At 49.3% G+C, this 23379-nt stretch overlaps 1 protein-coding gene across 4 annotated transcripts in view; it reads left to right on the top strand.

The window, feature by feature from the left end:
* Window positions 1–18818, top strand: part of COL6A3 (collagen type VI alpha 3 chain) — a 62002-nt gene extending 43184 nt beyond the window's left edge. For 2 of the 4 annotated variants that reach the window (XM_039728748.1, XM_039728749.1), the window contains 24 exons: window positions 128–181; window positions 931–966; window positions 1480–1542; window positions 1816–1878; window positions 2567–2629; window positions 3058–3120; window positions 3307–3357; window positions 3480–3515; window positions 3611–3673; window positions 3809–3871; window positions 4631–4663; window positions 4756–4792; window positions 4901–4912; window positions 5068–5561; window positions 6120–6219; window positions 6712–7410; window positions 8698–8806; window positions 9519–9790; window positions 11192–11446; window positions 13002–13076; window positions 14628–14807; window positions 14923–14976; window positions 17765–17935; window positions 18054–18818. In XM_039728748.1, coding sequence (XP_039584682.1) covers window positions 128–181; window positions 931–966; window positions 1480–1542; window positions 1816–1878; window positions 2567–2629; window positions 3058–3120; window positions 3307–3357; window positions 3480–3515; window positions 3611–3673; window positions 3809–3871; window positions 4631–4663; window positions 4756–4792; window positions 4901–4912; window positions 5068–5561; window positions 6120–6219; window positions 6712–7410; window positions 8698–8806; window positions 9519–9790; window positions 11192–11446; window positions 13002–13076; window positions 14628–14807; window positions 14923–14976; window positions 17765–17935; window positions 18054–18094 — 3087 coding nt within the window. In that variant the 3' untranslated portion in view covers window positions 18095–18818. Of the gene's footprint in view, window positions 1–127; window positions 182–930; window positions 967–1479; window positions 1543–1815; window positions 1879–2566; window positions 2630–3057; window positions 3121–3306; window positions 3358–3479; window positions 3516–3610; window positions 3674–3808; window positions 3872–3932; window positions 3996–4630; window positions 4664–4755; window positions 4793–4900; window positions 4913–5067; window positions 5562–6119; window positions 6220–6711; window positions 7411–8697; window positions 8807–9518; window positions 9791–11191; window positions 11447–13001; window positions 13077–14627; window positions 14808–14922; window positions 14977–17764; window positions 17936–18053 lie in introns of all 4 variants that reach the window. The other 2 variants (XM_039728747.1, XM_039728750.1) reach the window with 2 other exon arrangements.
* Window positions 18819–23379: the final 4561 nt, after the last annotated feature.

The raw sequence follows: 23379 nt of genomic DNA, 5'->3' as shown, positions 1-23379 counted from the left end.
ATTCCCACCAAAGGCAGGACTTTTATCTTGTGTGAAAGCATGAAAGGAGCCATTTTTTGAGAACTGAATCTGTTTTCTCAGTGCTGCTCATCTCAGGGCTCTCACTTGAGTTTTGTTTTTCCCTTAGGGAGATTCTGGACCAGCAGGGCTGGAGGGCCAAGAAGGTGAAGTGGGAAGGAGGGTGAGTTGCCAGACCTCCAGTCACCAAGGCCCAAGCTTAGACTGACCATAACTTTCCCCCTCCTTCCTTTCCATGTATTTTGTTTCACAAATATCAGGAATTCAACTTCAAAACCTAATAAGCCACCCTCCAAAAAAGACAAAATTCTCAAAAGGAAAATGCCTCATGGCTTCCTGGCTTGTTGTAGAGACTTTAAAAGTTGAATTTCTTCCCACACAAATAACTCAGTGCTCAGATCAGTGGAGTTACACATGATTTGTATATAAGGCCAGGTTGGATGGTTCTTGGAACAGTCTGGTCTAGTGGAAGGTCTCCTTGCCCATGGCAGGAGATTGGAATTAGATGGTCTTGAAAGTCCCTTCCAATCCAAACCAGTCTGTGATTCCATGATATGCATCTGCATTTGGCTGCTGGTTTTGGAAAGTCAAAAACTGAGCTGGAGTTGGGATTATTGGGATGTGCTCCCTGCTGTGTGTCACTCCTGTCCCAGGGAGGGTGACACAGTCCTGACATGCATGAGGGAGCAGCTCACCTATGTGGGGGATGTGAGGAAGAAAAAACATGCCCAAGTCTGATTTAAGAGATCTGACCAGGTGGATTTCCCTCTCCCTTTCCCCCCAGTAGTTTAAAACATTTAAAATGTAATTTTTGGACTATAAGAAACGTTGACAAGAAGCATTGATCTAAAAGCAATAGGGAAAGGTGTGCTTACATTAGATCAACAAGCCTCATGGTTTTTTCATTTGCAGGGCATGGCAGGACGAAGGGGACCCATAGGAGTAAAGGTAGGTGGTGATGGGATAACACATGGTGCTCCTGCCACACCATGGGCCAGGCAGCCTCAGCACCCAGAGGGATGTGCCAAGAGAAGGCACATGCAGGCTTTGCTTCTTCCTCTCTCCTCCAAATTTCCCAACTCCTCCTCCTCCTCAGGCTCATTTCCCGTGCGCTCCTTGCTGAACTCGGTGCAGAAAAACTCTCCACATGCCTGCCTTTCTCCCACAGCATTCCCTGGCTGGATGTTCTGTCCCCATGTGCTGCTGGGGCAGTGTAACAGGGCCAAGGCATGATGGTTGATAGCCAGTGATTGCAGGAGACAAATTGCTCCCACCATCACTGGGCTTATTGTCTGCTAACACCATATCTTGAAAAAAAAAAAAAAGGAAAAAACCCAACTGAAAATCTTCTCTTTCCTGCTTTTTGTGCAGGTGTGGATAGCCTGATCTCCCCTTTCCCTTCCCATGGTACTGACCACATCTTGCCATGCTAACCTGCACTGTGCTGTTTTTCACTTCCAGGGCACCAAGGGCTCGCCTGGTCAGCCAGGGCCAGCTGGAGAACAAGGCATGCGAGGGCCACAGGTCAGTGAGGTCACAGCAGAGGAAAGGCCTTGCCTCATGGTGTCACTTCATCACAGGCACTTCCCCAGAGGGTCTCAGCCACAAAGACTGCTGGGATTTGGGTGTTTTGGGGTGTGCTGTGGCCTGGCTGTCCTGCCTGCCATAGTGCTCACACCAGCCAAGGTGTGATGTGTTTGCAAAGAATCCCTCAGACGCTGCAGCATTTGATTCCCCTTGGATCTTGGTGTGTTTCTGCCCACGTGTGCTGACAGCCTCTCTTTTCTTCCCACGCAGGGTCCCCCCGGCCAGGTTGGCACTCCAGGCATCAGAGGAGAGCAGGGTGTCCCTGGACCCAGGGTAATCCTTCTGCTGCTTCCCAGACTTTGGGCAAACTACACTGTTGTCGAACTAATAAGATTCCAATGTGTCTTCACATTCCCCTCTCCTAGGGCTCCAGCTCTGCTCCACTCTCTTTTAACACTCTTCCAGCATGATTCTCCTCTCCACTTATGCTCAAGATTTCTTGATCAAGAGTTACAGAGGAAAAAGAACTAAAATCAACCACAGAGGGGTCAGGACTTCAGCGTTTGACACATTATTGCAATTTTAGTTAAAGAGGATCCCTGAAAGACTGGTGGGGCATCTCTGTGATGTTTCATCCCCTGAAGCCAGAGCATGACCATCTCACATGCCTGCAAGGGCCACCCCATGTATTTATTTCTCCCTCCTGCTGCATTCCTCAGCCACACCCTTTGACACAAAGCCACACTGCATTTACCCACCCCCCGGCATGATTTTCCCCTTCCTGCTTTTCTGTGGGTGTTCTCTTAAGGACAATATAAATTGCTGCTGACATTTGCATTGAACTGAGCTGGACCTCCAGCTCCTCCCAAACATGAAGCAGGCTTCTGAATTTCCTGAAGTGTTTGGAGAGACACCAGCCCTAGTAGTCAATACATGATTCTATGGTCATCCAATTCCCTAGTTCCTGGCTCCCAAGTTTCCTTGAACGTTGCCAACAGGCCTCTCCCCCTTTCCATTCCAGGCTGGGAGTGGACCTCCAGGACCCCCAGGAGAACGTGGCAGGATTGGTCCCCTGGGAAGAAAGGTATGTCTTCAGGAGCCCTGGGCACCAGCAACTAAAGCTGCATTGAAAAGCTGGTGGATTTTGCATGGGCTTAAAGAAATACATGAGATGAACCCCTTGGGCTTGTGTGGACAGAAGCAAGTCTGTGCTCATTGTCTAATTAGGCTCCCATTTCAGTGAACTGAGCAACTGAGATTCCCAATCAACTTTCCTGGGCAGATTCTCAGAAAATGCCCAGGTGGGAAGGTTTTTCCTTTCCTGAAATCACCAAGGGTCCCACAAAAGTGCATGCACATGGCAGCATTTCAGGCTGTGTAGGTCCAGTCATGCCTTTCTGCCCCGTGGGGTGCTGCAGACTGCTCTGTGAGAAGAAACCAGTGTTGATGGGGTGGGGAAGGCTCAGAGCCTGGAGTTTCAGCATGTGCTTTAACAGATGCTCCTCTTTTTAGGGTGAGCCTGGAAACCCTGGACCCAAAGGGCCGAATGGACAACCAGGCCCACGAGGAGAGATGGTGAGTGTGGTCGTGCCCTCACACCTCCAAGGACACTTTAGGAACTTCAAGGAACATTTAAGAGTTTCACAAAGCCCTGTGGCTTCAGTGGGTTCTTTCTATTGGTGCTGCTGGACCTGTGGGGTTTAAGTTGTTTACGTATCACATATCATTTACATGTTAATGACTCTGGCTTTCCAATTTTAGGGTGATGATGGGCGAGATGGAATTGGTGGCCCAGGTCCTAAAGGCAGGAAGGTGAGTGTATGCTCAGCATTCCCACCTCCTCAACAAGGACAAGGAAGCAGCCAAGATCTCCAGTGCACATGGATGAGAGCATTTTCTAGAACATATCCAAATTAACCTTTCTGTTGTTTCAGGGAGAACGTGGCTTCGTAGGTTACGCAGGGCCAAAGGTAGGTGCAGCCCATCAGCTGTGCATTTATTTCCAAGCAATTTTCCATGGGCCTCTGCAGGTTTAGAGCTGCTGTTTGTGGTTTTCCCCTCCTAGGGTGGACCTGGTGACCGTGGTGTTCCTGGAGGCCCTGGCCCCAAAGGAAACAGAGGCCGCAGAGTAAGTTGGACCATGGTACAAATTTTCCCTTCTGCATGAATGCCCTGAAAGATGGACACATCTTTTCCTCCAAGTGCTCCTGGGAGTCCTCCTGCAGATGTTCATGGAAAGGACTTCTCTGCTCTCTCTTTCTAGGGAAATGCAGGAGTACCTGGGACACCTGGTCAGAAAGGAGAGATTGGGTACCCTGGGCCATCTGTAAGCTCCTGGGAGTCCTGCAGATGTTCATGGAGAGGACTTCTCTGCTCTCTCTTTCTAGGGAAATGCAGGAGTACCTGGGACACCTGGTCAGAAAGGAGAGATTGGGTACCCTGGGCCATCTGTAAGTGTTCCTTGCATTGCTGATTAGCTTCATGTAATGGTCTTGTGGGTGCCAGGGGTTGAAAAATAAGTCCATCACCATCTCCTGCTGATTTCAAGTTGGGGAAATCCCTCTTTATTTGTCTTGGATGTGTCTCTATAAATTTTTAAGCAGCTGTTTATTGCTGACAAATATTTACCCTTCCTCAAACCAAAGGAAAAAGTCAAGAGACATGCTCTTACCAGGCATTAGGAGTTCCCCATGGCAATCTGTCCCTTAAAATTCCTTCTAGAGGACTCTCATCTCTTTATCATTCACCACCCCACAAAGGATATGGGCCATGACAAAAACTGGCTGGCACAAGGCTCCCTAGAAAGGCCAAGGTGAACCTGGAGCATCATAACCCATAGAATGATCTGGGTTGGAAGGGACCTTAAAGACCATCCAGTTCCAGCCTCCCTTGTGGGTTTGGCCTCAGATAGGTTTACTCCTCACACAGAAGAGCCCTGTACTCTGTTGATGGAAACACAGCTGAAAACAGACAGATTTTCCCTTGGCTCCTGCATGACCCATGGTTCAGTAGTTATTCTGACAGCATTCATAAGGCACCCTGGAGATACGTTTTGCACTCAACTTCTCTTCATTCTTTGAAACAGGGCCTTAAAGGCGAGAAAGGAGAATCCAGAGATGTAAGTGTGGCATAATTTCTCTCTTGTTTTGGAACACCCTTGGGTTGGCTGTGTGACATATCTCTTTCCCCCTCTTTCTTTATTTCCTAAAGCAATGTGCGCTGGTGCGGAACATCAAAGACAAATGCCGTGAGTACCTCAGTGCTTTGCTAAGCCCCTGTCTCTACCCTTATTTGCCCATCATGTTACAAGAATGGCACTGATCAGGCTGTTTTTTCCTCTCCATCTTTTCCACAGCTTGCTGCTACGGTAAGTCTCATTCAGTCCTTTAAACCCCAGGGTGGTTGCATATCACAATCGTTGCTCTCCCCACGTATGAATGACTTACCCCTGCTGAGGACACTGCCCTTGAATCCTGACAGCTGCTTGAGGCATGACTTGTTCCCAATGCCCATTCCCAACAGGTCCCAAGGAATGCCCTGTCTTCCCAACCGAGCTGGCCTTTGCTATTGACACCTCCTCGGGCGTGGTGAGGGAGGTTTTCAACAGGATGAAGCAAACCGTGCTCAGAGTGGTCAACAACTTGACCATCGCCGAGAGCAACTGTCCCCGGGGGGCACGGGTGGCCCTGGTCACCTACAACAACGAGGTCACCACCGAGATCCGCTTTGCTGACGCCAGGAAGAAATCCAGCCTCCTGCAGCAGATCCAAAACTTCCAGGCAACGCTGACCACGAAGCCACGCAGTCTGGAGACTGCCATGTCCTTCGTGGCCAGGAATACCTTCAAGCGTGCCCGCAGTGGCTTCCTGATGAGGAAAGTGGCTGTCTTCTTCAGCAACGGGGACACCAGGGCATCCCCCCAGCTCAACGATGCTGTGCTGAAGCTCTACGACGCCGGGGTTGTGCCAGTGTTCCTCACCAGCAGGCAGGATGCAGTTCTTGCCAGAGCTCTGGAGGTTGGGGTCTTCATCCTTTATTTTCTGCTCATGGCCTCGGTGTGATTTTGTGGTGTTGGATGCCATAAGCAATGCTTGGCTTTCAGAAGCCTCTCAAATGTGGAAGGCTGACCAAATTTGTCCATCTATTAGGAGAGAAACCCTAATAATAACTACCACAGCACATGCTGAGAAATGCTAGTGAGACCACTCTTTTCCCAGGCCATGGCTCCAGGGTGCCAAGTGTGGGATGAAACAGAAGGAAAAGTCTGACAGAAAGGCAAAGGGTGGGAAGGTGGGAGTACATTCCTTTGTTGGCAGAGGGAGAGTGGACACACAGCTTGAAAACCACAAAAAAGCCCCAGATAAACTCACAGCACTGGTTCAAGTGGTCCCTCTTGGAGTTTGTGACTCTAAACTGACATTGGGGACATGAGGCTCCTCCAAAAGGGATCCACCAAGAGCATTGTGCTGAGCAGAGAATTCCTCAGAGCTGAGGGTTGCCCTGCCCTCCTCTGAGCTGAGAGAAGCAGAAGGCAGCGTTACTGACTCAGTGTGTTTCTGTTTCCATCTCACCAGATCAACAACACAGCGGTTGGTCACGCCATTGTTCTTCCAACCAGCGGCGGTCAGCTGAATCAAACCATTCAGAGGCTTCTGACTTGTCACATTTGTTTGGGTAAGGCATCCAATTTCTCCTCTAGACAGTTCCAAATCCTTCTGGCCACGCAGCAGTCAGTTGTAAGAAGGGAAGCCCAACTTGGGAGTCAGCCCTTTTGTTGATGGATACAAGGGATTCTTGGGTTGAGCGGAAAACATTGGCATTGTGAATGAAGTTTGCTGGGCGTTCTCTGCTTTGTAAAGAGAAGCTCCTTTTTTGTCTGGTTGCCACTTTTACAGCTCAAATACTGATAGCTAAGTGCTCTAAAAGATGGCCTTCTGCCACTTATGACAGTGTGCTTCAGGGATCCCCTTGGACAAAGGAGCACATTAAAAAATACTGAACACATAACTGAATGTGTTGTGGGATGAAATGACTTTGGTGTCAAGCAAAGGACCAGTGAATGTCCTGGACTCGATGGTGTTTCATGTGACACAGGAGATGTTTACAGTGATGAGGGAGGGTTGTGTTCAGGTCCTGCAGGTGAAACCCGCTGTGTTTCTTCCCCAGATGTGTGTGACCCCCATCCCAGCTGTGCTGGAACTGGCCAGAGGCCTGCATTCCGAGACAGAAGGGCAGCCCCCACCGACGTGGACACAGACATAGCCTTCATCCTGGACAGCTCCGAGTCCACCACCCCCCTGCAGTTCAGCGAGATGAGAAAGTACATTTCCCACATTGTAACTAACCTGGAAATCAGCTCAGAGCCAAAAGTATCCCAGCACCACGCCCGAGTGGCCGTTCTCCAGCAAGCTCCTTATGAACACGAAATCAACTCAAGCTTCCCACCAGTAAAAACTGAGTTCTCACTAACTGATTATGCATCCAAAGAGAAGATCATTAATTACCTCCACAACCAAATGACCCAGCTCCAGGGCACGAGGGCTCTGGGAAGTGCAATTGAACACACAATCGCTCACGTCTTCGAAAGTGCGCCGAGCCCTCGGGATCTAAAAGTCATAGTTCTGATGATGACTGGAAAAGTGAACAAAAAAGAACTTGAGCACCTGCAGAGGGCTGTCATCAATGCAAAATGCAAAGGGTACTTCTTTGTTGTCTTGGGCATCGGCAGGAAGGTGAATGCCAAGAACATCTACAGCCTCGCTAGCGAGCCAAACGACGTGTTCTTCAAGCTGGTTGATAAACCAGGAGAGCTCCACGAAGAGCCCTTGCTGCGTTTTGGGACACTGCTGCCATCCTTTATCAGAAGTAAGTGCAACATCCTGCAGCCCAGGTGTCATGGAAGGGGCAACACATGGCCTCTGAAAGGTTTTGAGTAGCAGGACCCACTGAAGTTAGTCTCTTTTTTATGGTTTGTACTGTTTGGTGCCATTTGGGCTGCTCATGCTTTGCCTAGTTGAGTATATCTGGGTTTTGTTCACTTTGGCCTCCCCATTATGGTTTGTACTGTTTGGTGCAATTTGGGCTGTTCTTATTTCACCTAGTTGAGTATATCTGGGTTTTGTTCACTTTGGCCTCCCCATCCCCTTCCACGTTGATCCTCCAAGTAGAGTTTGCACTTCAGTGTGCTTTGCCTTGGTCTCCATGGGCTCACCTGTGGATCTCATCCCACCTGGCTTGCCTCTCACATAGATCCCACTGGGGCCCTTTGCAGCACTTCCTTGGAGATCCTTGAACACCCAGCAAATCTGTCTTCCCAACTTCAGCCTAAACATCATGTCCAGCAGGCCCTTGGCTGGCTCAGGCTGAGATCTGGAGTTGCTCTATGCAGATTTCAGGACCAGATGTACAGGATTCTTTGCTCAGAAATAAATAAAGCTGCTGTATTTGGGATGTGCTGACTGCGCCTTGAAAATCTACATCTCAGCTTAGACAGAGAACCCAGGCTGGACCTCCAGCTGCCACAGATCCTAAACACACCCGTCCAGCAAGGATAAGAAGTACACATCTTTTAGGAAATCTAGTTTTTAGCAAAAATTCCTGAAAACCAGATTAGTGGGCTGATATACCACTAATTCAGGAATGTCTTGCACTAAATAGGAAGCAAATATTTGGAAATAAATGTTTAGGTTATCTCGTTTGCTTTTTCCATTTACTGCTTACAGAAGTCCTGGAAACTTCTAACTCTTGAAAAAATTAACATTACCTGTGTGGTTGGAAGTGCCTTGTTGCAAGAAATGTGTTTATAAGTGACAGACTCAGGCAAACAGCCCTCTTGTAGTTAAGGCCCTCTTGTTTGTAAACTGGAATAACAAATCTCCCAACCCAGGATGTTGCAGTAACCAAACATCAAGTAAGAAAAGGAAACTTATTTCCTTTTTTTTTTTGTTGTTTTTTTTGGGGTTTTTTAATTAAGAAGAAATACTGCAGTAACCAAACATCAAGCAAGAAAAGGAAACTGATTTCCTTTTTTTTTTTTTTTTTTTTGTTTTTGTTTTTGTTTTTTTTTTAATTAAGAAGAAATAAATGTAATGTGTTGGTGGTGGGTATCCACCATCCTCAACTCCAGTATTTAATGTCTCTCTCCATCTCCAGGTGAATTTGCTTTCTACTTGTCTCCAGAGATAAGGAAACAGTGTGAGTGGCTCCAGAATGGTCAGCAAGTCCAGAGCCAGCACCCCGTGCTCGTCGGGCAGAAAGCAGTGTGAGTAATGCTTTGGGGAAAAGGAAAGGAAAAGCAACTTCACTTTCAAAAAATCAAGATTGTCTTTTAATTAATATAACTCTAATAATATTTCAATTAATTTTACTGGTTCCCCCAGTGCTGTGTCAAAAGAGCAACAGAGATATCTTATAGAGAAGGGTGATGTATAATTTTAAATTTGGGGTAAATTTCTTATTTATAAATGTATAAAAATATGAAGGAGGTATATGCTGACTTTGATCATGTAGGTCAGGAATTCCAGAAATTACTATTAATTTGGGGCTTTCTACTCCAAAGGTTATTTTCAGAGGCTGGGCTGCCCTGGATTATCTGATACACAGAATCCAGCACAGAACCCATGCTAATATTTTCTGAAGAGAAGTGAAAGCTTGTTGTCACCCAGACTCACTGGTGGCACAGAGCTGTCCTGGCTTTAGAAGGCCAAGCCCCTTGGAGTCAGGCACGCTGCAGATCTGTCTGCTGAGTTCACCCTTATCAGAGAATCACAGAACAGCTTGGGTTGGAAGGAACCTTAAAGAAGATCCTTCTTCCAAGCCCTTGCCACGGGCAGGGGCACCTTCCACTAGGGGCACTTTGCACTGCTTGGATCTAAGCACTTCTCACTCCTCACTGTGGGCAGATCTAAAGCTGGCAAAGACTCCTGCCAGTGGTTTCTAGGTCAGCTCATCTCCATTTCCACAATTCTGCTCAGGTTTGTGGCTCCCAACGCGACCGCCAGCCGGACCTTCACCGCCAGCACCACGGTCAGCGCAACCGTCGAGCCAGCGCCGAGCGCCCGTGCCAGAACCACTCCTGCCAGCACCACGGCCCAGGCCAGAGCCCCCGAGACCACCACAGCCAGCCCCGTGGCCCCGGGGAATGCCACTGCTCAGGGAGCAGCCAGTGCCACCACCCACACCAAAGCCAGGGCCACCAGCAACGCCACAGCCACCGCGGCCGGCGGAGGCAGGAGGAGACACAGCGGTACGTGAGCAGCTCTCCCTCTAGGCTGAGACACAGCAGGTTGTGGCTCTTCTTGCCCCCTGAGAGGATTGTTCCTGTGGGAAATGGCACCCAGAGGCCAAATTTCGGTTTTAGGTGTAAATCAGGAAGCCTGTGCCGGGGCACTGTCAACTTGTGTTAAGAATTTTGTGCAAAAATGGGGCACCCCTAGGCAAAACACAAGCAGGAGCAATACATCCAGCTACAGAGAGCTTCTCTTTCTAGTCACTCACAGGCCAAATTTTGGTTTTAGGTGTAAATCAGGAAGTCTGTGCCGGGGCATTGTCAACTTGTGTTAAGAATTTTGTGCAAAAATGGGCCCCCCTAGGCAAAACACAGGAACAATACATCCAGCTACAGAGAGCTTCTCTTTCTAGTGTGGCTCGTTTGTTTCCATTATTTCCTTGGAGCATTGTCTCTTGGCCAAGTTTTGCCATTGATGGTGGTTCATGTAATGACATTGTTTGAACTCTCAGCTAACAGGAATAGTTAGTTCATTCATGGATAGGTGTGGAGACCTGTTTGGGAAAGCCAAGCCTCTTTCAATTGAGCACAGTTCATACAAAGGGGTATTTTGCAAGGCATATCTGCACTAGCTGAGCAAAGGTCAAAGAATGTGACCAAGCATGGGGAAGCTCATCCAGTCCCTGATGGCAAGTCCCTGCATAAATAATAAAAATCAATAAATAAAAGTAATCAGCTTTTGCAAGGCTGATGCTTTCATCAGCTTGAGGGGAATTAATTTTTTGAATGTTTCTTGCTCCACCAGTGCTTCAAGCAATCAAGGTCTTATCCAGTGATCTGCCAGAGCAGGAAAACCTCTCCATAACAAATGCTTTGACCTGTTAAGGTTATCATCCCTGCAAGTGTTCAAGACCAGGTTGGACAGGGCTTGGAGCAACCTGGTCTAGGGGGAGATGGCCCTGCCCATGGCATGGGGTTGGAATGAGATGGTCTTGAAGGTCCCTTCCAACCCAAAGCAGTCTGTGATTTTATGTTCACTCTTAGGCACGTTTGGCTTGAAGGTCTCTCAGCAGCTCAGTGAATCCACTGCACCCTAGGGAAGGAAGGATCTGACTGGGCACATTTACAGTGGTTGGGAAAGTGCAGGGAGTTTCAAGCTGTGAGAATCTTTTTTTAAAAAAAGGCTTTGATTTGCTAGATTGCAACAGATTATTAAAGATAAATAAACTATTTGGTGAATCATCTGAGCTATGGAAAACAAAGCCTCCCCTGCAGTGGCATTTGAGACAGCCAGGTGCCAAGCTGGCTTTCACTTGCCATGCAAAGAAGATTCTGCAGCACTGAGGCACTTCTTCCTTGAGATCTTTCCCTCTTCATTCCCTGCCTGCTGTCCCTTCTGACTCTGCCTCTGCCCTGCAGCAAAGACCCACGACATCCAGATCACAGATGTCACCGAGAGCAGTGCCAGGCTGCGCTGGGCCAGCCCCGAGCCCCACAGCACCTTTGATGTCACTGTCACCCTGGCACACGACCACTCCCTCGTGCAGAGGCAAAACCTGACCGGCACCGAGCACGTGATCCGCGGGCTCCAGAGCGGGCAGAAGTACGTCGTGGTCATCACTGGCTACCAAAAATCCCAGCCCAAAGTGACCTACACAGGCTCATTCAGCACGAGTAAGTGACTCTTAAAAACATCTGTGCACTTATTTTTTGGTTTTTTTTTTCATTAAGCGGGCACAAAAAGTGAGAGGGGAAAAAAAAACCCAAGGGATCGGGAATCATTTGGTACCAACAATCCCAGCTCTGTGCTAAGTTGTGTGACTTCATGTCTGATATCACCAGCAGGGTATGAGATGTGGCAAATGTGTTTCTTTGAAAAATGGGAGTTTGCACTTCAGCGGGGTTAAATCAGCACAGAATGTGGGGTTGTTAAAGGCAGTCCCACAGTGGGTTTGTTACGTGCTGGAGGGTTTGTACATTGGTGCAAAAGGTCTTGGTGGGGGCCCAGCCTGCACTACTGCAATTAATAATGAGTCAAACTGGTAAACTCAGTCCAGCCTGATTTCAAAATAAGCAAGAAAAGTTTCTTCCCTAATAGCTATTCCCACATCTACTGATCTGCTTCCCACACTATCCAGAAAAACCCACAAAGAGGAGATGAAATGGAAGGTTTAGTCCCTTGGGGATCCAAACTCCATGTCTGCACATCCATCCCCAAACTCTCTGGCATGGCCAGAAGTTTCTGTCTAAGACACAGCAATTTTTTTTTTTTAATACAGTTGGCACAAAGGTGACTTGGCTTGGTGGTGTGAAGTTTGTGCTGGTCCTGCCAGTGCTGTGTCTGGCTTCCTCTGGCACTTCCAAGACAATCCCAGTGCCCATGGAGAGCCTTTCCTCTGGCTTCAGTGGGTTTGGACCAGTCCCTTACCTTTGCAAGCAATAAACCACAAAAATGTTGAGAAAAGACATCAGTGGGTAGAAGTAACATTTGCATGTGCTGAATTGGAGCTCCCAAAGCCCAGTGGAGCTGCTTTTCCCATGGAATAAATCCTGAATGGGAATAAACTGAGTAGGCAGTGGTGGCAAGCTGTGACCTGGACACTGAGTAGGATTGTCCCCCTGAGCCACACCCAAACCATACACTAAAGAAAAGCAAATCCAGCCCTCCCCGTGGCTGCAGACTCCTCCATGGAATTTTTTTCACCTGTGACAATCCTCACCATAAATCTTAGAGGGATGTGAGGCCTGGTGGGAGGAGTGTGCTCCAAGAGAGCCCTTGAAGGAACAAGAAAGGACAGATCCATCATAGATTGGCTCCCTTGAGGGATGCCAATTTTGTTCTGCCATCTCCAAGGCCAGGGAGACCAAAGCAGAACTGGCTCCAGAGAGGGCACATCCAGCTCCTGAAGCTTGCCCCATCAGTGCTGTGGGGTGAGTGGGGCCATCCAAAGCAGTCACATGGAGTCCTGAGGATGCTCCTCTGTGGTGACCCCCAAGGATGAGCCCAAGCAGAGCCACTGGGGAGGGAAGGTGATCCCATCCTGGCACAGCCAGGCAGTTGGGGATTGCTCATCCCATCAGCTGCCTCCAATAAACATTTCTCATATCTGTGTGCTGGGCTAAACAGATCCAGATGTGGCCCCCGTGCTGGAGCTGGGGCCAGGGGGTTTGTTTGTGACTGCACTGAAGGTGCTGCTGCTGCTTGAGTGACCCTCTGCTCTCCCCACAGAGACCCTGGTGCAGTCCCAGGTGCCCCTGGCCAACATGATGCTCAACACCGAGCCACTGGAAGGGCCTGAGAGTGGTGAGTGCTGGCCACGGGGGGATTGCTGGGCTGGGGGCTCTCACTAACACCAAGAGATCTGCAGGTCCTTGGCTTTGCAGAGCCAGCTGATCATGGCCTTGGTGACACCCTTGGCAGTACAGGTCAGAGCCCTGCTTTGGGGCCTCTGCCTCTTTTCATGGCTTTGGGTGGCATCAAGCTCATCACACCGGTGCTGTCACACTCAGTGGTACATCAGTGTCATCACCCCTCCTCCAAGGGCCTGGAACAGCTCTCAGCCTTCACCAAGCAGCACAGCCACGGCAGGCACACCAGCTGTGGATCTGCCATCCCAAACTCCTCCCTGAATCATCGTTCCCATGTTTTCCTTCAAACATTTTGCTTGTGCTGGGGCTCATTTTCTTCGCAAAGCGGTCTAAGAGCACAGGGAAATGCTGCTGTTCAGCAGCAGTTGTGGAGCTGCTGTTGAGCTCTGGCTGCTGGTGTTGAGTGGGATGAGCATGGATCTCCTTCATGCCTGGCTGGTGGCACCCCTGGAGCTTTGTGCAGCCGAGGGGCCAAGGGCTTGTCCTGGACCAACTCGTTTCTCCTTCCTGCATGACCCTTCATCCTTCCCTTCCCGTGTGCTCCTGCTCATTTGACCCCTCTCCTTGCCACTGCCATCCCCCTCATCCCTCCTTGTTCCCACCAGGTGACAAGCACCCCTGGCTTTGTTTAACCCCTTGTTTAACCCCTTGGCACCAAACCAGGTGTGTGGGCTTCTCCTGCCCCGGGGAAAAGGGATGTGCTGTGTGCTTTGCTCTGCACTTCCACACAGACCTCTCCATCTCAGCTCCATTTGCTGACCCACTTGCAGCAAACACCTGTGCCTGAGGATTTATGGCAGCCAGCAATCCAGGGGGAGCATTCCCCAAGGATGCTAATCCAAAGGTTTTGAACAAGATAAAGACTCTAAAGAGGGCAGGGAATTGGGGATGGGTTTAGCTGAGCCTCCTCCAGTTCATGGGAGACACCCATGTGTAAATCTTCTGAGAGACCTTTGAGGAAAGCCCACACTCTGCCCTCCTTATATGGGTAAAATAGCATGGATGGCCCAGCACAGCTAATAAAAACTCTGGGATTTGGACCTAAATTATCTTTTTGGGGGCAGGAAAGGAACATATGTTTAAGTCTTCATTGAGCCTTCACATATACCAGGTGCAACTTGCTTTGAGAGATAAACACACTTAAGGACTAGAAGTTGCTGCCAAGACAAAGAGCTTTGAAAACAGGGCAGGGGGATTTGTGTCAGGGCTCACTCCTGAGTGCCCCAGTGGGGAGTAAGGGGCTCCCACTATGATGATCCAAGGATCTGGGGTTGGATCTGTGACAAAACCAAGAGCAAGAAGAGGTAAACTGGAGGCTGAGGAAGGTTTGCATCCAGCAAAGCAAGACAAAACACACCAGAGGGAAATGCCACCAGTCCTGAACCAGACTCTATTTTCCCTTTTTTTTTCCTCTTTTCAATCTCTTTGCTTTTTCAGCTTTTAACCCTCTCAGAATCACTTAACCTTTGCACCTTTTGCCATGCAGATTGGCCAGACCCTTGCTTGCTGGACTTTGACATGGGCATGCAGTGCAAGGACTATCAGATTGTGTGGTTCTTTGACTCCAAACACAAGTTCTGCAGCCAGGGTTGGTATGGTGGCTGTGGAGGTAATGCCAATAGATTTGAGACCGAAGCTGAGTGCTATAACAAATGCTTAAAGCCATGTAAGTACCCCACGAGGATTCACCCTTTTGCATTTTGTCCTACTGTCAAATGATGTTTGGATCCGAGAGAAAACACCATTTAAAATCCAAACCCGTGCACTTTTTCCTCCTCCAGCAGCAGATGAGAAAGCCATGCAGCAGCCACCCCTTGAGAAAAGATTGTCATCAGGTAACACACACCCCAAAAAATTTAATCATCACAAACAAAGCAAACCCATTCTTTCACCTTGACCATTTCACAGCATGCATCCAAGCCTGTCCAACCCCAGATCAAAAGTAGCCCAAACTTAGTTTTCATTTGCTCATTCACACCACCATGCCCTTCCATCTGCTTTGCATGAGCCAGTCACTTTGCATGTGTGCTGTCCCACCAGGATGTGCTGTGTTGGCACAGCCTGAGTGGCAAAGCCCACTGGATTTCATGAGGGACCTGGGGCTGCTGAACTGGAGCGTGGCACGGTCCCAAAGCGGTTTGTGTTATCTCTGTGTGACCAAGAAGTGCCACCCCTCTGCTGGAATGTAGAGAACTCCCAACATTTCTCTGCCTGTGACCAAAACACCTGATGGAAAGTGACTCCGTGGGGCTTGGGCAGTGCATGGAGACGTTTTCCTTCATCACCAAAAGAGAAAAGCCAAGCTTGAGGGAGGAGCCCGCAGGAAAGCAGCGATGCCCTCCTCTCCTCAAGGAGTTTCTGAGGTTAAGGGGTTATGTTTGCAAACCTCTTCAAGACCTGGGAAGGGAGAAGAGGCTTGAAATCACCTGTGTTGGTTCAGCAAGGTGTTGGGATGGAAGAAGAGCCCAGAAAATCCTTATCAGAGCAGCCTTTTCCTCCCAGAGGTGTTTTAGGGCCCTTTGTGGAGCTGGGAGGGAAACCAAGGAGTGAAGACAGCTCTAGTACCTAAAGGCAGGGCTTTAGTTCTCCATGCAGTGGCATGACAGGGTTTGAAAAGGCAAATTACAGACCCTTCCACCTCATTGGACTTTCTTAGGTTCATTTTAGGATCCTTAAATGACATTGGGAACTTTTGTCACTGGCAGCCCTGCCGAGATGTGGAGGCAAGGAGGAGGCGGCCTCCACCAGCCACAGCAATGTCTGGGGTGGCAAAAGGGGATCTCAAGGTGCTTTGGGGATGCAAATGGGCATCATGGATCCTCTGGCTGTAATTTGAACACTTTGCTGCCAGAGGAAGCAGCACACAGCTTCACTCCAGGGCAGGATTCCACCCTGGGACAGCAGGGAAGCCTCCCTGATGAGGTTTTCTCTGGAGAGCGCGTGTTTCTGCTAGCCCTGTCCCACAGGCCAGCCCCTTCTGATCACTGTCACATGCTTTGATGATGTTTCCAGCAACTGTTTCTGAGGTTAAAGTGATATTTCATCAACTTGGCACCGCTCTGCCCTGGGCACAGAGTCAAGAAAAGCAGCCTTGGGGCCCTGGAGGGATGTTCAGGTCTCTGCCCGCGGCGCTCTGCTCGCTTTATTCCCTTTCCATTTTCTGCAAAGCCAGAGCTTGAATCCACATGGAAAATGGACACAGGAGTTCAGTGCAGCTCAGCTTTTAAGGTGCTGGGTGGTGGCTCAGGCTCTGGGTTCAGCCCTCAGCAGGTGCAACAATGAGAAATGAGTTGGGCTCCCAAAACTTAAGGCACTTTGGGTGCAAAAACGTGCACCAGACCACTTCCCTTTGGAAGCCTTTCAAATGCTGTGATCCCCTTTAATTATGGACTTTTAATATAATTTTGCTTGTGTAGATGTGGAACACGAGACATGGTTTAGTGGTGGGCTTGGCAGTGCTGGAGTTGGTCTCAAGGGTTTTAGAGGACTTTTCCAACCTTGATGAGTCTATGGTTTTATTTTTTTATTGTTACTAACTTTTTTACCATGACAAAACTCTTAAGTGTAATTGAGGAGCCCAGGCACACATTTTCTGCATGACTTAAAACCCTATCTTTACCCATCTTTTCAATCTGCTACAGCTTAAAACACATTTTAACTCCCTAGTTCTTGCTCTCCATCAATTCTTGGAAATTTTTGGGTAAACTTGTTTCATTTCAGAAATAGGGGCAAATTAGGTTATATAAGCAAAAGAAATCCTTCTGTTTTGATTAGTGTTTGGATTTCATTCCTGTGCAGGGTTTGGGGTAGAGTCATTCCTGTGTTTCACATCTGCTGGATTTCAGTGTTTTGGAAGGTGGGGAAGAAGGGACATGGGCTTTGGAAAAAGAAAATCTGAATATAAAAAAAGGCAAAGAGCCTGCCTAAAGCATGGGGAAGCTTTTGGCTGTAGGAGCCCAAAAGCAAAGCTGGACTGGAAGGTCAATACTGATTTCTGACTCCCCCTTATCTGTGGTGTTTATGCTGTGCTGAGCAGAGGTGGAACAAGCTCCTTCTGCTTTCCTGTGTGAAGGGAGGTGTTTTAATTTCATTTAAATAAAAATGCTTGGCAATTTCTTTTTGCCACATCCAAGTGCTCTGTTGTTTTGTTCCCCGCTCACCCAGCGAGGGATGCAAGATGCCATGGGCAGTGTGTGCTGGACCCAGGAGCATCTTCACATGGCAAATTTCTCTTTTAAATGAAGTCAGTCCTTTTAGTGGTGCCAGTACTTCTTGCCTTGCAGCCCAGCCAGTGCTCTCCCAGTTCTGAGACCTGCCAACTCATTTCCTACAGATCCAAGGGATTTGTAGACAGCCACTGCCATGCAACACTCTGCCTTCATCGCTCCTGGATGCATGGCAGCAACAGAGGAGACAAACAAACCTGTGACCTCCAGGAAAAGAGGCTCTCTTTGCAAAGAAGGAGATGGGATTTAGTCATCTAAATCAGGAGATTGCACAGTCTGAGCTGCGGATGCCCTTTCTCAGCCTGCATTCCAGCCCTGCCCTGCAGACACACTCAGAAAAGGCTGTGCTTCACCCAGGGGTGCTACTGACCACTGTTGCTCCTGCTTTTCTCCACAGTCATGGATATCTGCCGGCTGCAGAAGGACGAGGGCACCTGCAGGAACTTTGTGCTGAAGTGGTACTACGACCCCGAGACCAAGAGCTGCGCCCGCTTCTGGTACGGCGGCTGCGGCGGCAACGAGAACAGGTTCAACACGCAGAAAGAATGTGAAAAACTCTGCTCCCCTGGTAAGAGGGGCCCGCCAAATCCCTGGCATCCCCCCTCTGCTGCTGCTGGCAGCTGCCTCGTTTATCTTCCCTCAATACCCTGCATCAAAACCTTATTTATTCCTTCTTTCCCCACCAGGTACCATCAACCCCGGCGCGGTGACGACGATGGGGACATAGAGCCAGGGGCTGGCCAACACTTACCTCTGAGACAGCATCACCTTTGCCACCTTGCCCCCATAGAAGCTAAAAGGGTATAGACAACCTTGCACTGTAATATTTCATGCTTTTAACTCCCAAGCAAACCCCGAGGATAGGGTTTTGCTGCATGACCTATCAATATGGTGCTAAACTGTTTGTGGACTGAGTGCTACAAGTGCCCGGGTTATATTGTATAGCTTCAACATTGCCAAATATTTACCCAAGTGCAGATTGTTATTGTCTCCCAACGTGTCTCTAAATTAGCCTTTTCCCCCCCAGTTCTGGCTGTCTGCCTATCTAAGGCACCATAAAAATGAGTAAAAAAAAAAAAATCATCATAATTTCACTGCAACTTGTTACCTGCTTGCTTTTATCCTTCTCATAACTGAGCGTAATTTTACAGGGGAAGCCTTTGTGTAAGAGAGTGGCTGATTCTGATAAAAAATTGGTTCCATTTTCACTCTTCCTCTTTTTTTTTTTCTCCTTTTTGCTGGATTTGATCTCAGACTAGATCTCTTGTATGCATTTGTACCACATGTGGCCAACCGAACTAGCAAGGAAAAGGAAGCAAATTTTCCAAATGCAAATGCACTGCTGGGACCAAGGCCTCAGTTAACAAATCTTTAAATTGTGGTGTAGGATGCCTCTGGCATCCTTCTGATGTTGTATGTTTTATAAAATACAAAGCAAAGCAGTCTGGGGAGGGGGAGCAGTGGGAGGGAGGGGGGGTTTTATTTTTATTGTGGATTCTGTGTCAGGAAGTCTATACAAAGAACTTTTAAATAAAATCTAATGGAGGTTTTGAGAAACTTGTGGGTTTGTCTTTGTTAAAGCCAGTGTGGGTATCAATGGAATGATTTTCCAGGGTCTGGAAAGCAATTATTTGTGGGGTGGGGGGAATCCCACTGTTCCTCAAAGGGAGGATAGATGTATTAAGGGTCTTCAGGGGGACAGCACTGAGAGGCTGCTGGCAACCTGGAGATTTCCAGCTTGGAAAAAAGGTGGAAACAGAGATGCCTTGGATGTGAAACCTCCATTCTGAAGGACCTTAAACTGAGCTGGACATGGCATTTAGCAACTTGGCCTTAGCCAATCCTGGGTGTCCCTGTGTGACTCAATGACCCCATAAGTATTTTCATCTGTCTCCTTCGCTTTCCACAGCCATGATTTTCACCCTTCCTCTCCTTCTCTGAGCTCACCCAAGGAAGATAAAATTCCCAGAAACAATGCACATTTCCCTGCCCCTTCAAAACCCCCCTGAAAGCAGAAAGCAGATGAAAGTGGCCACCCAGGGCACAGGGCAGCTCTGGGCTGTGGGGCTGGTGTCCTCAGTTTCCCTGAGCTCCATTGCTGTCCCCAGGCAGGGCTTGATAACACTTCCCATGGCCTGCTGGAGGTGCCTGGAAGGAAAAAGGGAGCCTTACAGGAACATACCACGGAGAGCCGTTGACCTTGTGGTTTTGGTCCCGTAAAGTGAGGGAGAACTGGGAGACGGCACCGACTTCTGGAGAGCTGGGTTGGATTGGTTAAATCCTGGATAAGGAGACCCTTGCCATTCAGGGCTTATCCAGGTGTTCTTCCACGGCTCAGGGTGGGGCTGTCACAAGGACAAGGCCACCTGGTGCTGTCCTGCTGCTTGCTGAGGCACTTCAGGCAGGTCCCCGTGGGCCACAAGAGGAGATGTTCCACGTGTGTTGCACACACAACCAGGATTTGCCCTCCGTATACCATTTGCAAGCCTGAATTATTGCACATGATCCAGGGGGTTCCAAGGGCACAAGAGCTCACAGGGCTGCTCTGGGCTTTGTCCTGGTGGGCATTTATAGCTCAGGCATCCCATTCTTGGCACGAGGAGCAGCCCAGAGCCCAAAACTTCCCATCAGCACTGAGCCACTCACGCGGGGACAGGGGACAGCTCGGATGGGGGTGAGCCAGGACGTGGCAGCTGAGCTGGGGAAGCTGCACTGTTCATTTGGCACCTTCCCCAAGCACACCACAAGGGCTTCATCAGAAAAAGAGGGGAATAGGCAAAAATTATTTCTTTATTTATTTAGTTAGTTATCATTGTAACTGGCTCTTGCAGCGGCTCTGAGGCACTCAGGAGCCTGCCCTGCATCTCACCGTGCACCGGGCATGGCCAAGCCCCTCTTTTCTGCTCTCCAAAGCTGCACTTAGGTTAAAGCCATCCTTCCCTCCGTCCTCCCAGCCCTCTGCAGCACGGGAGAGGTTTTCCCCATGCCTGCGCCGCCTCCGCTTCCCGGGGCAGCCGCTTTCCATGGCCCGCGCATCCCTCCAGGATGCCGGGGCGGCTCGGGCAGGGGCCCCTCATCCCCTCCCATCCCCGGGGCGTTGCAGGCGCCTCCCGAGCCTTGTAAGGAAGCTCGGGACGCCCCGGGCCCCCGGCCAGCGGCCACGAGGAGATGCGCATGGAAGTCATCGGCAGCCGGGAGCGCATCTGCCAGCGTGGCTGCGGGAGCAGAGCAGGAGTGAAAAATAGCCCGGCCTGGCCCGCTCCTGGCTGCCGCTGGGGAGCCCCCAGATCCACGCCCTGCTGCTTTTGGGGTGGCCTCAGACCCCCCTCTAGGCAGATTTATTCTGCAGACATCACCTCCTGCATCAGAAATGCCCCCGGAGTTGCCTCAAAAGATCAGTCTCACAGCCCTGCCCAGGAAAAGCTGTAAAAGCCAGACCCGGGCTAGAATATCCCTTCGAGCTGAGGGCACGTTGTGAGATGGAAGATTGTCACTGGAATTGCTCTAAATCTCTGGAGTTTTCCAGGGAAACCTTCACAGGTTGAGGTGACCCTGCCTCGGGGGCCTGCATAAAGTCTGGGTGAGCCTGGAGTGTAATGCTGTGTCTCCAAATCTGAGTGCTGATTCTGCCCCGAGGAAAGGATCACAGAATGGTCTGCGTTGGAGGGACCTTAAAGCTCATCTTGTTCCACCCCCTGCCATGGGCAGGGACACCTTCCACCAGCCCAGGGTGCTCCAAGCCCTGTCCAGCCTGGACTGGGCACTGCCAGGGATGGAGCAGTGTGCCAGGGCCTGCCCACCCTCCCAGGGAAGAATTCCTTCCCAATATCCAATCTAAACCCTCATTTTTAATTCATTCCCCTTTGTCCTGTCACTACATCTTTGTTGTATTGTCCCTTCAGGTCCTGAAGGGAGATGGGTGAGGCACAATCAGCAGAGCCACCAGCCCTTAAAAAACAGGGAATTTCCTCATGGAGCATTTCACAGTCAGGCTGCCCAGAAGAAGCCACAAAATCCTACACCCACACTTCATCCTTAAAGAGTGACAGTGGACAGTCCCTGGGACAAACTGTTACAAAAAGTCACTGTCCAATCTCACTTTTTCCAGTTGAAATCCAGAGGGTTCTGGATGACTCTGCTGCCCTTGGAGACCAGAAAGCTACGAGCTGGTGAGAACTCCAGGGTTCAACCCTAGAGCACAGACATAACCACTTATGGTACCAGTGGTGCCATAAAAATGAAGAGCAGGATGTGTCCTGGAGTTCAACACTGAAGCCAGACCCTTAAATTTAGGACAGCATCAGCATTTAGTGCTTGGTTAGCTTCCCTCAATGCTGCAGCTTTGCATTTAATCACAGCCTTCCAGGGAGACCTTTACAAGGAGAGGCAAAGTGGCTCTGACACATTTTATTAGCCAGTATTAAATTTATTACATCACTAAAAGAAGCCAGTCTAGAAGTCTATGGATGCTCAGATGTACCTGCCCAGATCCTTCCTGAGTTTTCCAGCAATGCCCTACACGGCCAGTGTTGACACTGCAGGGTCAGGAGTTCAAGGAAAATGAAAAAGTCCAGGGCATTCCTGGAAATTAGGACTGTATCCACGTGCTTGAGCAGAGATGCAGATAAATCTGGAGCAGCTGAGCCTGTGCTAAGGATCTTTGGGAAATGGGGACAGAAATGTGGGCATTTCCTTGGCCAGGGATCTGCTGCTTGTGGGATGGAAATACTGCAACTCCCAACCCCAAAATCACTGCAGTAAGATGGAGATGGTCAGGTAAAAGAAAGGGATTTGGAAGATCCTGGATTTTCTAGGTGCTCCATTGCTTTCTGCCTATGTTTTGCAGCCCCACAAGTGTTTGGGGGCAGAATAGTCAGAATGTCCTGGGGAGCAGCACCTGGCAGGGAACAAGCCAGCACCATTCCCATGAGCTGAGCTGAGCATCCCGGGTGCTTCCAAATCCCCAAAACTTTAATCCACGAGAACTTTAAACTCCTCAGACCTTGCCCAGGGGCCGGGATCACTCAAAACGGCAGCAGGCAGCTCTCGGGAAGCGCAGCCTTCCCAAAAGCAAACCCCGGGGCTCCGTGGGACGTGGCGGGATAAACAGCCCCGGCGAGAGCCGGGAGTGCGCTCCAGCTGCGGGATGATTTATGGGACGGCTTTTTTGGGTGGTTTTTTTTTTTTTTTTTTTGGTTAAACAGAGCAGATCCGAACCAGATGTGTAACCTTTATCTCCATCGCTGGGGGAGCAGACAGGGGAGAGGGAGCGACGTTCGAGTTTCCATGAGCGGCCGCTCCGCAGCCTCCCGAAGCCAGCTCAGGAAGAAAAATGAGCCCCAGCAGCCAGGAAACTTCGCTCAGCCCCGTGTTTTGTTTCCCCCTCCGTCGCCGCGGAGACGGAGCCGAAATGAGAAGCGCGGCCGGCCGCGATGAGCTCACCGCGCTGCCCCGCAAAACCTGATTTTGGGATGATCTGGGGATGAGCCCCGGGCTCTGCTCCCCGGGAAGGGCAGCAGGCTCACACACACATCTTTTGGGGTTTTTTTCCCGCCCAGGCAGCAAGGTGCAAGGGGGGGATGTGGGAGAGTGATGGGTGCTGCCTGGGGATGCCAAGGCAACCTGCGGGGAGAAGGCTCTGCAGAGGAAAAGCACAAAATGGGGAGTTCTGTACTGGATTTGTGATGAGCCCAGATGCAGGGGGGAATGATGTGCATTTGACTTTAGGATATCAGAAAGTTAATTTTTATATATTATATTATATTATACTATATCATATTATATATATTATATTACATTACATTATATTACATTACATTACATTACATTACATTACATTATATTATATTATATTATATTATATTATATTATATTATATTATATTACATTATATTACATTTACATTATTATACTATAACTATTTTACACTGTATTATACTAACAAGAACTATCTTAAACTGAAGGCACTTGTGACTGTCAGCTTGCAGTCCCGACACCCACACCTGGATCCAA

This window comes from Passer montanus, unplaced genomic scaffold (assembly GCF_014805655.1).
Source record: "Passer montanus isolate IOZ18808 unplaced genomic scaffold, ASM1480565v1 scaffold66, whole genome shotgun sequence".
NCBI classification, from domain to species: domain Eukaryota; kingdom Metazoa; phylum Chordata; class Aves; order Passeriformes; family Passeridae; genus Passer; species Passer montanus.
Note: the sequence above shows the minus strand (reverse complement) of the source record. Positions and strands in the feature narration are given on the sequence as shown.